The 15,239-nt window shown below is 42.4% G+C and overlaps 1 protein-coding gene across 3 annotated transcripts in view; it reads right to left on the reverse strand.

Annotated features, from left to right (window-relative positions):
- LOC310765093 (vitamin D3 hydroxylase-associated protein-like) overlaps positions 1–14,659 on the reverse strand; it is a 26,481-nt gene extending 11,822 nt beyond the window's left edge. For all 3 annotated transcript variants that reach the window (XR_014549440.1, XR_014549441.1, XM_083619628.1), the window contains exons 1-10: positions 13,866–14,659; positions 11,886–11,999; positions 9,594–9,734; positions 8,918–9,051; positions 7,386–7,592; positions 6,146–6,186; positions 4,643–4,767; positions 3,168–3,293; positions 1,765–1,862; positions 945–1,044 (exon numbers count right to left, since the gene is read on the reverse strand). Coding sequence is in view for 1 of the 3 variants with exons in the window: in XM_083619628.1 (XP_083475754.1) it covers positions 945–1,044; positions 1,765–1,862; positions 3,168–3,293; positions 4,643–4,767; positions 6,146–6,186; positions 7,386–7,592; positions 8,918–9,051; positions 9,594–9,734; positions 11,886–11,999; positions 13,866–14,273 (1,494 nt within the window). In the remaining 2 variants the exon portion in view is untranslated. The remainder of the gene's footprint in view (positions 1–944; positions 1,045–1,764; positions 1,863–3,167; positions 3,294–4,642; positions 4,768–6,145; positions 6,187–7,385; positions 7,593–8,917; positions 9,052–9,593; positions 9,735–11,885; positions 12,000–13,865) is intronic.
- Between the last annotated feature and the right edge of the window lie 580 nt (positions 14,660–15,239).

The raw sequence follows: 15,239 nt of genomic DNA on the forward strand, positions 1-15,239 counted from the left end.
AGGGGGAGGACAGGGCGGGAGGGGGCTTGATTAGGGGAGGGGGCTCTTTCGGGGTGGGGAGCACCTCTTGCTCCTCCTCCTCCTGGAAAGGGGCATTTTTTTATCTTCTGGCGGGAGGGGGGAGGTAGGTAAGTTTAGGGATCTAAATAGAGGGGAGTGGAGGAAGGAAGGTGCTGCCTCCAGATGAGGAGGGGGGTCTTAACCCTCTTTTTTTGGGCAAGGGGGTTTGGGGGGGAAATGAGAGATCAGAGGCACGGTTTGGGGGGGTTACATGTAGGGTGTTTTGAATTGGGTTTTTGGGGGGAGGGGTAATACAAAGCCTTGGCTTTGGGCTGAGTGCGAGTGGGGTGGGTTTTTTAGGGATCAGCTCAGGGCAGCCATTTAGGAGGCACAGGACAAATTGGGGGTTCTTGAGGGGGTGCGAAGGTGAGCCACCGCCAAGACCCCTATCTGTATTTTCTCTACTGCTGTCCTGAGGTTGCTGTTCAGGTGGATAGCAGCCTGCTGCCCAGAGCACGGGGCGCTGAAGCAGAGCGCCCCGCACCTCGGGCAGATATCCTTTTCTCCTCTAAAAACTACAGTAGGTGCGTTTTTAAAAGCTTGGGCTTCCCCCGCGGCTGGGGGGGGGAATAAAAAAAAAATTCTTTATTTCCCCCCAAAAAAAACTAGGTGCTTCCTATGGGACGGTGCGTCCTATAGGGCGAAAAATACAGTATTTATCTACTTGCACTGGCATGCTTTCAAACTGCTAGGTTGGCAAGAGCTGGGACTGAACAACGGGAGCTCACCCCGTAGCAGGGATTTGAACTGCTGACCTTCTGATCGGCAAGCCCAAGTGGCTCAGTGGTTTAGATCACAGTGCTACCCGCGTCCCTTATTGTTGGCATACACAAAGGTATAAATGGAGAAAGTCTGTGTGTCTGTTTCACAAGTTGGAGACTCACCAACGGCATTAAAATGAGAGCCAGGATCCTTTTCAGTAAATTTGGCAACCGGTAACAATTTATCTGGTTTGTCCAAGTGGAATCCACAAACTCTCCATCACTGGGAAAGTAAAAAGAGGAAGAAAGCAGGTTCTATGCTGTACAATAATGTCTGTAAATGCTATTTACCTGTTGCAATGACATGCCTATGCTACAGCTACTATCCTTGCAGTTAAAATCCCTGATGGACAAATGCAGAATCTGAAACTTAAAGCATGACTGAGGGGCAGATAATCAACTCCTGAAGGAAATGGAATTTTCAGTAATTCAGCAAAGAGCATAATTTAATTTAAGCCTCTCTCCCCCTGTTTATCAGTTTTATTAAACACACTATAATTCAGTTCCACAACCTATTGTCATTGTTATCTGCACAATACTTGTATACATAATGATACTACAATTAAAAAATATATTTTTATGCATACATATTCTATTGACATTTGTTATTCCAGAACATAATAAAAAGTGTCTGCTGTTCTAAAAGCCATTCCAGAAAGTGCTTTGGCCATTACTTCCTCTTCTATAATATTTGAATGTTATAATTACTATGTTACACCAGATTTTTCAAATCAATCTGAAATAATTATTATAAGCCTCTTTTGTTGTTGTTATTGTTAAATTATTATTATTAATAATAATATGCCTCTTTTGTTCCTAATCGTTTCCCACTAAAGAGCCTTAATATCTCTTCTTCAGAAAGTTTTTGATATAACTTTAGGTGTCCTCCCGTAAACACATACATACACTACATATGTGTCTATACGTCTTGGTATCTACTTACAACTTTTCCAGTAATGTTGAACATCCATCTGCATAGAGGCCTTTGGTGAAGAGCTCATCCACCAAAAAATCAATTCGAGGAGGAGTGAAAGGTATAAGCTGAGCAGAAAAACAAGGTAAATATTTAAAGGCAACAAAAATATATAATAAATATATGCAGTTATCATTCTGCCTTTATACATGTGATTCCTTGCAATCAGTAAAAGGAAAGGAGGACCTATATATTGCCTGGATATACATTCTTGGCGGAGAATGTTATTGTCTAATCTCTACAGGCCTCTATTTACTTTTGTCTAGAATTGTCTAGACTGCAGCCCAGTCTATAGGTACAGGTGCAGCCACAAGCTTGAATAAGTACCAGAAAATGTCAACTTAGCAGAACTCTGGAAGCTGCAAAATGTCTAATGTCAGAAAACTGGAGATGTAAGTTTCAGGCAGTAGTTGGTAACTGGTATGCAGACATAGGGCGGTATTCAACTAAATTTTACTCAGACTAATTGGAATTAATGACCATTACTAACTTGGCAGACCCTCCAAGTGTCCCTATTTTCCAGGGACATCCCTGATTTAGAGATGCTGTCCCGGTTTCTGATTTGATCCCGGAAAGTCCCTCTTTTCCTTAGGATGTCCTGAATTCCATTGGAGAAATGTTGGGGGGTATGGAGCTATCTGACCCCTGAGCCGTCTGAAGGCAATCCTGTGTATAGGGAAGGTTTTTTTAAAAAAAATGTTTAATATTTTGTTATGTTTTTATATATCCTGGAAGCTGCTCAGAGTGGCTGGGGCAACCCAGTAAGATGTGTGGGATAGAAATAGTAAAAATTATCATTATGGAATGGGACATCCCTATTTTCATCGGAGAAATGTTGGAGGGTATGACTTGGGCCTACTAAATCCAATAGATCTACTCTGTGAAAGAAAGATGAATACAACCTAGGGTGTGTATACTCAAAAGTCAGGTGTATGTTATGTGCAGCAATCCAATGAGTACATTTTCAGTGGTGACAAGCATCTTCTAAAAAACAATGCCAGTAGACTAGCATGGCTCTAGAAAATAATGAAGAAAATACCTTACTTTTATTATCCCCTTCTGCTTCCTTCCCATAGCAACTTTTCGTCAAGTTTCTTTCTCCTTTGCTCCCCACATCTTCCACTTGCTATTTCTTTTTTTCTTAATTAACAAATAGCACATTACACTGCATCATTTACAAAGATCAAGAATCAATGTTCTCGCTGGCAGTGTGCATTGTTTCTGCATAAATAGCCATCTCTTATTATTATTGATTTGTTACATGTATTACAAAACCCAATAAAATTAAAGCAATGAAAATGCAGCAAACAAACTCAATATAAATTAAAGTTCAGGCAATGTAAGAAAAAGCTCTCCATGGGCCCAGAGCTTACCGTGTGTCCTGCTTCCTGTAGCAACTGTCGAGTTTCCAGCACAGCTCTCCTCATGCTGGGAGAGGGCTGGAAATAACCATCTCCATCATAGTAGCCAATCCTGAGTGGCCGGGAGCTAGAGTAAATCTGCAGAGAGGAACCAGAGTAATCACATAGTGCTAGTCACCAGGGCAATGAGAAGAAGGTGACATGGCTTTTCACAGCTCAGGTGAGGGTGAAAGCTAGGGATCAGGGTACCTGATGGACTGCTCATCTCCCCATGTATCTGTGTGCTAAAATCTCCATCAGAGGCCCTTCCCTGGGTACCACTATCATATGAGGTGTGGCATTTTGACTCTGCTTTGGTTTTAGAATGCTCTTTCCCACTGTCTAATTTGTTGAGCCCAGCCATCTTGTTAACTGAATAGTTGTTGACACAGTGTCAACATCAATCAATTCAGATCACATCAATTCAGGGACTGTAAGGGATGGAGTATTCACCTTGTTCCTCTTGGGTGCTGACCTTTAAAGCCCTAAACAGCCTCAGCCCAGTATACCTGAAGGAGCATCTCCACCCCATCATTCAGCCCGGACACTGAGATCCAGCTCCAAGGGCCTTCTGGACGTTCCCTCACTGCAAGAACTGAAGTTACAGGGAACCAGGCAGAGGGCCTTTCTGGTAGTGACACTCACTCTATGGAACGCTCTCCCATCAGATGTCAAGGAGATAAACAACTACACGACATTCAGAAGGCGTCTAACAGCAGCCCTGTATTGGGAAGTTTTTAATGTTTCGTGTAGGTCTTACTATGTTTTTATATTTTGTTGGAAGCCGTCCGAAGATGGACAGGGTACAAATAATAATATTTCATGAAGCAACCTGAAAATTCAGGGCCACATTCTGAAGAACCAGAAACCTCAGCTGATACCTGAAGAAGAGAGAGTCCTGCTCCTGTCTTAAACTATTCATGTAGCCATGCAATAGGTAACATTATTCAGCTCCTCTTTGTGGATAATATCAGTATGTATTTGAGTCACTAGGTGGCACTAGACTTAGTGCTCTGCAGGTGGAGTCACAAGTTTCATGTTGTTGTTAGAGAGATAACAAACTGACTCATGGGTCTCATGAGCCTTTAATTTCTCTTACCTAGATGTCAGATCTGACTTCAGATTTCTCCCTCCTGACACCTAGACCAAGCTCGAGTTTTTCCTTCTTTCGTTGTGAAAGGGTTTCAGACCTCAGATTTCAAACAAGCTTCATCCTGGGCCTCCATTTTGGCTTTACCCTTTAGACCTTTCCTCCTTCCCTGGCTGACAGCTCCACTCACTGCTGCTATAGAGTGTAAAATCCCTATAGTGACACCTAGCATGCATGCACTGATATTTCAGCATTGACAAAAATTGAGATTCCCCCACTAAAAAGGAAATTTCATTATGCATTAAAAGCCTATGGTGAATCAACTACTTCAGCGTGCTGTTGAACACAATTCCATTACCTCCTCATTAAAGGGAATTGGGGGCACAGATGAATCCAGGCGAAATAGTTCATCACACAGGAGGGCCCTCATGCACAGAACCAGACTGTCCACATCTCTTGCCATTGGGCCTGTCACAGAGATGACTGGAACAAAAGAGGAAGACTTCTGAACATGGGGAAGAAGATAGGAGTGCTAGTAGCTTGATTTCCATGCAGTTGCCTTCCAGTTATTAGGGTTTCTACGTGCACAACAATGCCAAAGCGCCATTTCTGAGGAGGAAAAAGGACTCTGGAATTACTTTCTCCCCAGGCTCATCAGTTTTCACATGATGATCACCCAGTCATCCCATCCACAAAAACTGCCAATTATTCTGAAATGTATCTACAAATATGCTTTTCTAGGATATGGTGGTAACTAAAGATCTCACTGGGTGACAATGCGTTCACAGATTCATTTCACCACATGAAAACTGAGCAGTCAGTAACCAAAAGAAGAAAGTAAGTTTTAAATGTGCAACCACGAATTCTGCAGTATGAACGTTAAAAAGAATTGAGTTGCAATTTTCGCACCCATTTCAGACATGCTGTGAAACCATGGCTTAGCACAGCCATCTGCAACCTTATAACTTCCACAGCTTTTGGACTACAAGTCCTATCAGGGGCTGTATTTGTGTGCAGCTATTGGCAGAAGGTTGGTTTCTGGTGATTTGAAGTAGATCTGACCCCCCCAATTGTGTAAACAGCAACAATATAATGACTTCCCCTTGATACTACTGCACCGAAGAGTGTTGGGGATGGGGAGAGGATTTTTATGTGAAAAGACCGCACATTCTGGATTTCAAAACGAATTGCAGAGCTCAGAATGTCTGTTGTACCTGGTTCTGTGGATCTCAGGGTTCTAGTAAAAATAAATTAAGTAGATCCCACAAGGCCTAAGATCTACATACATTTGCATAGAGTATTTATGTAAGCCAGGGGTGCCAACTTGAATAAAATATTGGGGGGCAGGTAAGCCTCATCCTGCATAATCAATCACACGACATGGTGCACGCACACCTTTTGAATGGCAATGCCCATCAGCTTGGGGGGGGAGCAACCTCAAATATTTTATTTGAGGGGCAAAGACCTCTTGGCCCCTAGGAATTGGCTCCTATGGCGTAAGCTCAGGCACAAAGATCATTTGACTTAATTTTTTTTACTGTCACAGAATCTTACAAAATTAAATGAATTTTCAGGTTGCAAAAGAAATGCGCACCATTTTTTCCTTACATATAGCCAGCAAAAACAGTTAAGATACATCTGATCTTCGTTAAACAAATCAGAAATTACCATTAACACCTGGCCTTCTCAAAGAATGACATTTGCATTTGTTTGTTTTTAAATGAGCCCAAACTCTAAAAGTTTATTGCTTATCGGAAAACCGCGGTCTCCATCAAAGGGCTTGTGCTTGTTTAAATTCTCCCATGAGCTAAGTAAGACTTTCAACTCTCGCTTATATTTTATCAGCAATAGACTTGCTCACCTGAGTTCATTCCAGCTACAGGAGTGCTAGCACCTTTGACGCTGCACAAGAGCAAACGGGAAAAGTAAATTAATGATGGAGAAAAGCCAAATGACAGAGAGAGCCAAAGAGACCCAAGCCATGAAATGCAAGTGACATGCGTCAAAGGATGTTCCTAATAGCTGAAAGCCATTGGAAAGCCATTGGAAATTCTGTGCAAAGTACCTTCCTTTTAAAAATATTTGATAGGGAAATGTTACAGGCACATTTCATTATCCCTAATTAACTTCCGAGCCTCTGTAAAACTACACAGAGGAGGGCAGAATCTGATGTCCACCCCTCACTGAAGCAGATCCTGATATTTTAACTATGCAGCTTGCATACACTGTGGATTCAAACAATTTCACTTCCCTTCTTAGAATTTAGACCAGAACTAACAAAAATTTGCAGAGAGATTTGAGCTTTAAGTGAAAACAGGCTCTGGATCTTCCCTGTGTTTAATACTTTCTGTGGCACTGCCCACTTTTTTTTAGTCCGGAAGTCAGGAATTATGCTACTAATGCAGTTCCCTTCCCCCACACCCACCCCTCTTTCACAGATATAGTCACGTTTCCTGGAAAACTGGCGTATCCTCATGCCTCAAATACTCTGAAAGTTTAGTTGACTACATCTCATAAAAAACAAATGTTACTTGCCAATAACCCAAGTTTGCTTAGACAAAGAGGAGCCCTTTACTGCAACCTCTTTTTGGTGTTATTTATTTACTTATTTAATTTGTATATCACCCTATACCCACAGGTCACAGGGCAGTTTACAACATAAAAACACAAAATATATATTAAAAATAAAACCAATGTGACTTCAATGTGAGCCAAGACTCCACAGGGCTTAGCCTCAGAATCTGCTTTAAAAAAAAATAAATGCCAAAACACAGGGGTTCATTGAGTGAGAAGTTGTCCAATTAGTACAATAATTTTCGCCTGCACAATGGGACTTCTATATGCCCCCACTCCACATAGAATGAAGAACTGGTGCTGTTCTTAAGGAGACCCTGAATGCCAGGTGGGCCTTGGCAAATGCCAGATCACGTTAACTAACAGGGATTATGTAATGTTTGTCACCCAGAGAACTGGTTTCCCAGGGCTCTCTGTATCAAGACCTGTATCAAGAATGTCAGCTTTTAAACTGCAATTCTGCTGCTCTTCACTTGGTTGATTGTACATGATTTATGGATGGATGGTTCCAAACCTGTGAGACCTACCTCAGCCTATAGCCGGTGGGTTTTATTCCACAGATCCCACAGAAGCCACATGGCACTCGGATACTTGCAGCCACATCGGTCCCAATCCCAAGAATGGAGCCTCCACCTCCAATGAGTGCAGCTTCCCCTCCGCTAGAACCTCCGGAGGTTTTCTTGTGGTTGAAAGGATTCAAGGTTTGTCCAAAGAGTGTATTGCCACAGTCAATGCTGAATGGGATGGAAAAGGGCTAGTAAGTTAATGTTCCAGTAAGGAAGAGTACAGAAGCAATCCTTACAGTTGTTAAGGACTGCAGCAAGGGTATTTCTATTATCAAAATCTTCTAGTGACTGGGTGCCACTTTCTCCTGTGAGACGATAGCTATTCAAAGTGAAAGGCCAAGTGTTTAATGGAATACTTTTGTCTGTCTTCCAGCATTTTAGCTCTGTTGTACTGCACTTGTGGTCCTGTCCTTGGAGGATTCTGTTGTTGAATGTATGTTTATCCTATATATCTGAATGGTGGAATCAGGTTGCAAAGACTGCTTTCCTTGGTAAAGGTTGTCCCTTAATAATCACGTACCAATTCCATTAAAAACTGGGCCTTTCACTTTGAATAGCTATCATCTTACAATAGCTATCACTTTGAATACAGCTATCATCAATATGTTAGAATTCCTGCTCCGTGATTGCAGTCATTGGATTGTGTTCTTTCACATGACAATATATGTTTTGACTCCACAAAGTGGGAAGTGACAGAGACAGGATGTTTGTGTTACTGTGTTCCGTGAAGTGGGACTATTGTCCTTTGTTCTTTCTCTTTGCTGTCTGATGCTAGAGAGAGAGGGAGCCATGTTGCAGTGTTCCATGTGTGTTTATATGTAAATAAAGTAGATTAGCCAAAATGCTGAGTTGCATTCTTATGTAAGTGTTGGAGTGAAGAGGTGCTTTGTACAGTCTGTTCTTATCTGTTCAATTCTAGCATCTAGAAAGATTGGCTTGAAGAAGCAGCCCAGCATGCTTTGGGTTTCTTGGATTCGGGGGCCTCAACCAGTTCTTTGTCATGAAAGCAGTAAACCATGTACTGAGATGACACTTGGAAATCGATCTTCACAAACACACCGTAGTTCTTCAAACTTCTCTCCTTTCTGCCTAGAAAAACAACCCTAAAAAGCAGGGATGGGAACCTGTGGCCCACCAGATGTTGTTCAGCTGAAACTCCCATAATCCCTTGACCACTGGCCATGCTGGCTGGGGTTGATGGGAGTCCAGAACCATCTGTAGCTCCTCAGGTCTCCCAACTCTATCATGAAGCCTGACTTGGATTTCTTCCTGTTGAGTGAGAGTCAAACTGTGTCTGTATGGCACCTAGCTGTGATCTACCGGTGGTGCATCATTTCCTGGCATGGGGATAAAGTGATAGGAAAAGGTCGAGCTCCTTATTTTCTGTGTTTTCAGTTGCTGTAGAGCCACCAAAACTGCCATTATTTACCTGGACTGCTAAGGCCCAGCTGCTGCCTTGAAGAATTAAACAAATGAAAGAAACACACACGTACTTCACTATGGCCTGTGAAAGGTTGGTCTTTACAAATGGAATTGCCCCTTGTTTCTTTAAAACTTTGACTATCACAGAGTCCTCCTGCTCAGGACGGTCTAGATATTTCACCAAGCCAAGTGTATTGGGGTACCCCTGGAATTAGAGAAATAAAGTGAGATACTTATCCTTACATCTGTTGACCATATCCCCCAAAAAACACCCAAAACATTAGACGAGAAAGTAGAGGTGACATTTATTTTAAAGAAAACAACCACAGTCCCTCCAGTCATTAGGTAATATCATCAAATTTCACTTAAGAGTGAATTCAAGCATATATTTAGAGGGAATTGGGTTAGTCTAAGAAGCATTTGTAGAGCTTTAAATATAACACAAATAGCTTGAGAAATTAGCGTGCCCTCTCCTTTGACTTTCCCTCCATGCAGATGCCCATAACTAAAGGTAAAATTTGTGATGCTTATGGGAGAGGAGCAGTTCCACTGTAGGTGAGCAAAGTATAGGGGCACCCGCCCCCCAGCTGGTGACCCACATGGCTAATTTAATCATATTATATAAACAAATAGAAATATAAAAATATACATATTCCTCTTGGCTTTAAATTCGCAAGCTTCCTCTGTTGCAGAGCCCTCCTCATCTTACCCTCACTGCAATTATTCAGGGATCATGGCAGAAAGTACCTTGCAGGCCACATCTTCCTTAATACTGACTGGGACTCCATAAAGCAATCCTTTCTCCTTTTTTTTGGTCTCCCGGAGCTGTTCCTCACACTCTGGAAGGAAGTTGGTCACACAGTTGATTTGCCGGGTTACCTCCAAGGCCTTTGCGTGAACAAGAAACAAAACAGGGGGAGAAGAAGGCAAATTTGTGATAATATGCTCTCTTCTTGACTGTTCACATTGTGAAGGTCTCTTTTCCACCTTGCAAATGCAGTGTTTTATCTGTGATCATTATGCAAGACAAGCATGCTAGTAGAAAACTGCAGCAAAAGGGTGTGTTCCAACTTCCGTTTGTAGCATAGGATTCACCTATCAGTTCACTATGTCGAAACTGGATATATGCTGGTCCTATTAGGATCTGGTTGGCTTCAGCTGTTATTACAGAAACCACTTTGGGGTCATCAGGTGTCAAAAAGCAATGTATAAAGAAACACCCAAACAAACCACTCTATTTGAGGACGGATCTGCTGCCTATTCTCAGCACCACACAAGATTGCATACACTTCTGCAGCTGGCATCTTTCAGCTGCCAAGCAGGCGCCGCATTCACTCGATCCACTTAGCAAAGCCCCTGCTCTCCTCCCTAGAAGCCTGAAATCCAAGTCGCTCCAAAAATGGAAATCCCTTGTAGCTTAGCTGCTAGGGACCATAATAAATCTATCACGGCTGAAAATAACTACGCAGATCATATGGTATATGAAAGGCCTGAGTCCATTACATGCCCTAGATGCAGGGTGGGGGTGGGGAGGAAGATAGTAAACTCTCCAATTAAACCTGTAACTGTGACAGGCCTAGATGCGCTGTTAGCACAAATAATGCAGGCTGCAAAATTTGACTTTTCTTGGAGCTGGATTTGAATTAGCTTGGCTCTGTGTGTGTGTGTGTGTGTGTGTGTGTGTGTGTGTGTTTGTGTGTAGAGGATACAAGAACTTTGGGATAAGGGAACAGTGTCTTGTTTATTTGGCCTAAAGAGCAAAAATGGTGGAGACTTTTAATATTTTTTAATTAAAATTCAAAATTATTCTGTGCGCTATATCACCTTAATTCAAATGTATTAGACTAGTAATGTGTAAGTAGGGATGGGTGAATTTGTCAGTTTTAGTTTCTCTCACTAGCTCATTTTTCCAATCTGAAGTTCACATCAGTTTGCAATTTTTAAAAAAACCCATCCTCCTCAGTGTGAATTTTTCCTAATATTCATATATTTGTTTGCAGTTTTGCCTAATAGGCACATATTTGCAGAGCCATTTCCCCTGCTATAATGTATTTTTGTGTTTTCTCTCCCCACTAATATATGCACTTTTTTGCAAAATATTACCCCACCATGTGCATTTTGGATGGAGCATAATTGGCTGGAGAATTGCACCACAAAACTGTGCACATTTTGAAGAACAGCTGTATTTCAGCTAGCATATTGCACATCAGTGCCTTAAAATGAGCACACAATATGCTGAAAGACACAACTCATTTGTAGTGTGTCACTTTTGAGTTTGTACAGTGTGTATCCTGCCTCACTCCATAATAATAATAATAATAATAATAATAATAATAATAATAATAATAATAATTTTATTATTTATAGCCCTCCCATCTGGCTGGGCTTCCCTAGCCACTCTGGGCAGCTTACATATCTAAAAACATAATAAAAACATCAATCCTTAAAAACTTCCCTAAACAGGGCTGCCTTCAGATGTCTTCTAAAAGTCAGATAGTTGTTTATTTCCTTGACATCTGATGGGAGGGTGTTCCACAGGGCGGGTGCCACCACTGAGAAGGCCCTCTGCCTGGTTCCCTGTAACTTCACTTCTCACAGTGAGGGAACTGCCAGAAGGCCCTCAGAGCTGGACCTCAGTGTCCAGGCAGAATGATGGGGATGGAGACGCTCCTTCAGGTATACTGGGCCGAGGCCGTTTAGGACTTTAAAGATCAGCACCAACACTTTGAATTGTGCTCGGAAACGAACTGGGAGCCAATGTAGGTCTTTCAGGACCAGTGTTATATGGTCTCAGTGGCCACTCCCAGTCACGAGTCTTCTGGATTAGTTGTAGTTTCCGAGTCACCTTCAAAGGTAGCCCCATGTAGAGTGCATTGCAATAGTTCAAGCAGGAGATAACCAGGACATGCACCACTCTGGCGAGACAGTCTGCAGGCAGGTAGAGTCTTGGCCTGCGTACCAGATGGAGCTGGTAAACAGCTGCCTGGACAAAGAATTGACCTGTGCCTCCAGCTGTGATTTACCCCCAGGCAGTCTTACCTTTTCCATGTAGGTGTAGAGAACACTTTCTGGAGACAATGAGCCATCTTTCAACTTTGCAGACAGTTCCACAAGGGGAAGAGCTAGGATTGGAGCAGCTTTCACTCCTGGGTTCTGCAGCAGGGAGCAAACACATTGCTGGCAAACTGCTATGTCATGTGCACTCACTTGCTAGACCAACATTGCTACACAGCATTGTGGACACATTGCACTTTCAGACATGCAAAGCAGGCTACAGATTGGCCTGTCAGCAGCAGCATCACATGGGTGCTCAATGACTATATATCTAATTAGTAGCAAAATAACAGCTCACTGATGACCAGGAATGGGTACTGACCCCAGGCTTTAGCAGCTAACTTGATCTCCACCCTGCTTTGCATGGCAAGTCACAGAGATATGTTATATGTGACTGCATCTGACAGCTAAGATATCATTAAAAAGATGATACAACTGAACAAGAAAATTTTGAATTTGAAATATTGACTTAAAAATATTGATTTCAACCAATTACACACTTCTTCTCCTCTGCACTGTGGTCACCAAGAGTTTTGAAACAGTTCTGTATCACAAGCAGGGCTTGTAGGTTGGAATAGTTTCTCCAAAGAGGTAAATATATGGTAACAGATGCCCTCTGCATCCAAAGAGAGTTCTGGGCTGTATTTCCACAAAGTGCAAGTAGGAAGAGTTAAAGCTAACAATGGACATTGTAAGTCCATTGAGGATTATTGTGTTAGATTTACTGGTTGTAATGCAATTTATAGCATTCATTTTACACTGTGATGCCTTGTTGTGTTATGAAGAAGAAGAAGAAGAAGAGTTTGGATTTGATATCCCGCTTTATCACTACCCGAAGGAGTCTCAAAGCGGCTAACATTCTCCTTTCCCTTCCTCCCCCACAACAAACACTCTGTGAGGTGAGTGGGGCTGAGAGACTTCAAAGAAGTGTGACTGGCCCAAGGTCACCCAGCAGCTGCATGTGGAGGAGCGGAGACACGAACCCGGTTCCCCAGATTACGAGTCCACCACTCTTAACCACTACACCACACTTTTTGTTCAATATACCACCATGGCACACTAAATTAGAAATGACAGGAAATAACTGTATGCTGGTATACTGTCCCAAGTTTTGACAATGCAACTCCCACTGTTTTCTGAGTTAATGAGGTTGCAAGAGGACCTCCAGTAGATTCCACTAGATTTCCACGCATAGCTTTTACATCGCATGAAAGATCCCATACAATGTGAAAATGAACAGGTAAGGAACCATTGTGAAGATGGAATAAAGTGCTGTATAGATATGGCCAAAGTTCTCTCTGGGAAGATGGCTCTCTTAACCCACCCCTGTGCAAAATGAGAGACAAGTGGGAAGGAGTTGCTCCTTCTATCCAGAGACATACCAGGCCCTAGCATGAAAGTGCAGCAATGGCCTTGACAGGCACCAGCAATTGCCAAGCAATCCTTAGGCTCAAGTATCTTTTCTTTAATGACAGGTGATTTGTTAACAGTCTGCTAATAACGCGGCCAGGGACAGCTGCATTCAGGCTGCCAGTTGAAATGCAGCAAGAGGAAAAAGGGAAAGCAACTTTATACCCTCTTTTCCATGGCACAAGATTTGCCTCAGTTGCAACAAGTTCCTAAAGTTAGATAGGGTGCATAAATCGGGGCGCTCCCATAATAATCTTAGCTGAAGGAAACAGAAAAAGCATGGACTGCACCATCCTACTAGATTTATAGGAAAGCAAAGCTTTCAGGGGAAGAGCAATCATGTTAAATTCAACATACACATATTGGGAAAGTATATTGTCATCACTGTAAGACTACCTAGAAATAATTGCCATCTTTCATGCTATTAGCACTTTTGCAAACCTGAGCAATCAACAGCATCTCTGCAGAGAGTACCAGAAGAGACCCACTGAAATTTTGATACAAAGGGGAAAAAACCTTTATCCAAATGATAGGAAACCTCTAAAATATATTCACCTGTTGTTTAAACTGTCTTGCTGCTTTCTCCATACGTTGAAAGCCAAGCTCTCGCTTGCCCTTGGCCTCTTCAAGTTTCTTCTGCACCCGCCTCTGATTCACCCATTTTATCACGAAGATTGCAGTGGCTGAACCACAGAGCACAGCTGAGACAATGCGGACATCCACCCTTTCATCAGGCAAGAGAGATTTCACTTTGTCTAGAGCCATAGTGGGAAATCTGCTCACAGCTCTCAACCAAGGAGAGCTGCTAGAGCTGTAAGTTCCTAATAGCAAAGACGGCAAGGAAGGGAAGGAGGTGGTGGTGAATTTTAATCCCACCCAGGAGCTATCAGTTCCAAGCCACTGGGAAACAGAAGCTTGTGCGTCTATGACTGAAGAAAGTTTAGGAAAGTGTCTCACTAGCATAGCCAGGCACTGATTGACAGAAACTCCACGTCATTTGCCAATCGTCAGTGAATCCTCCCAAGCATTCCAACATTCTTCTGAGCTCTTAATCTTAGCAGTACAAGATCCACCTGTTCCTTTCCATATTCTAGGGTTTGTTTGTTTTTATTTTATAAAAAAAACACCTTATCATCTTCCCAGGGGTGTGTGAGCATGAGGGAGACAATCGCAGGGTAGTAGAGGACATCAAGCCCAACTCATCAAATAAGATTGTGAGAAAGTGAAATTAACTTCCAGGGCAACATGTGATGAAAATCTATATCTGCCAAATGATAGCTGAGGTGCTGGCTGCAGTTTTAGGAACTGTCACAAATGGACTGTAGATAATCTAATAGGCACATCTGGGGGATGGGTGGGTGGGTGGGTGGATGGATTTACTTACTTACTTCTGAAGATCACAGAGTGGTTACAATATAAAAATACATACATACTACTAATAATAATAAACAAAAACAATAACCCCCCCCCCACAGTTTAAGAGGCCATAGATTGTTTAATTAGCCAATGCCTGGGAGAAGAGGGCTGCTTTTGCCTGGCACCTAAAATATGCAACAAAGGCACCAGGCAAGCCTCCCTGGGAGGAGCATTCCACAAACAGGGAGCCACCACAGAAAAGGCTCTACACTTGTGTTGCCGCTGTCCAGACATCCTGCAAAAAGAAGCACGAAAAAGGGCCTCAGATTATGATCACAGGGTGGCTTTAAAACCACTACTTTGAATTGGGCCTAGAAACTAATTGGCATCCAATGCAGTTGGGCCAGGATTGGTGCAATATGCTCAAACCATCTTATCCCAGTGAGCAACTTGGCCACTGAATTGTGTACCAGCTGAAGTTTCTGAACTGTCTTCAGAGGCAACCCCATATAACATTGCATTAATCTAATCTAGATTTACTGAACCTGAGCTACAATTCTCAGAGAGGTTTAA

Source organism: Podarcis filfolensis (genome assembly GCF_964270895.1).
Source record: "Podarcis filfolensis genome assembly, chromosome: 6".
Classification (NCBI taxonomy): Eukaryota; Metazoa; Chordata; class Lepidosauria; order Squamata; family Lacertidae; genus Podarcis; species Podarcis filfolensis.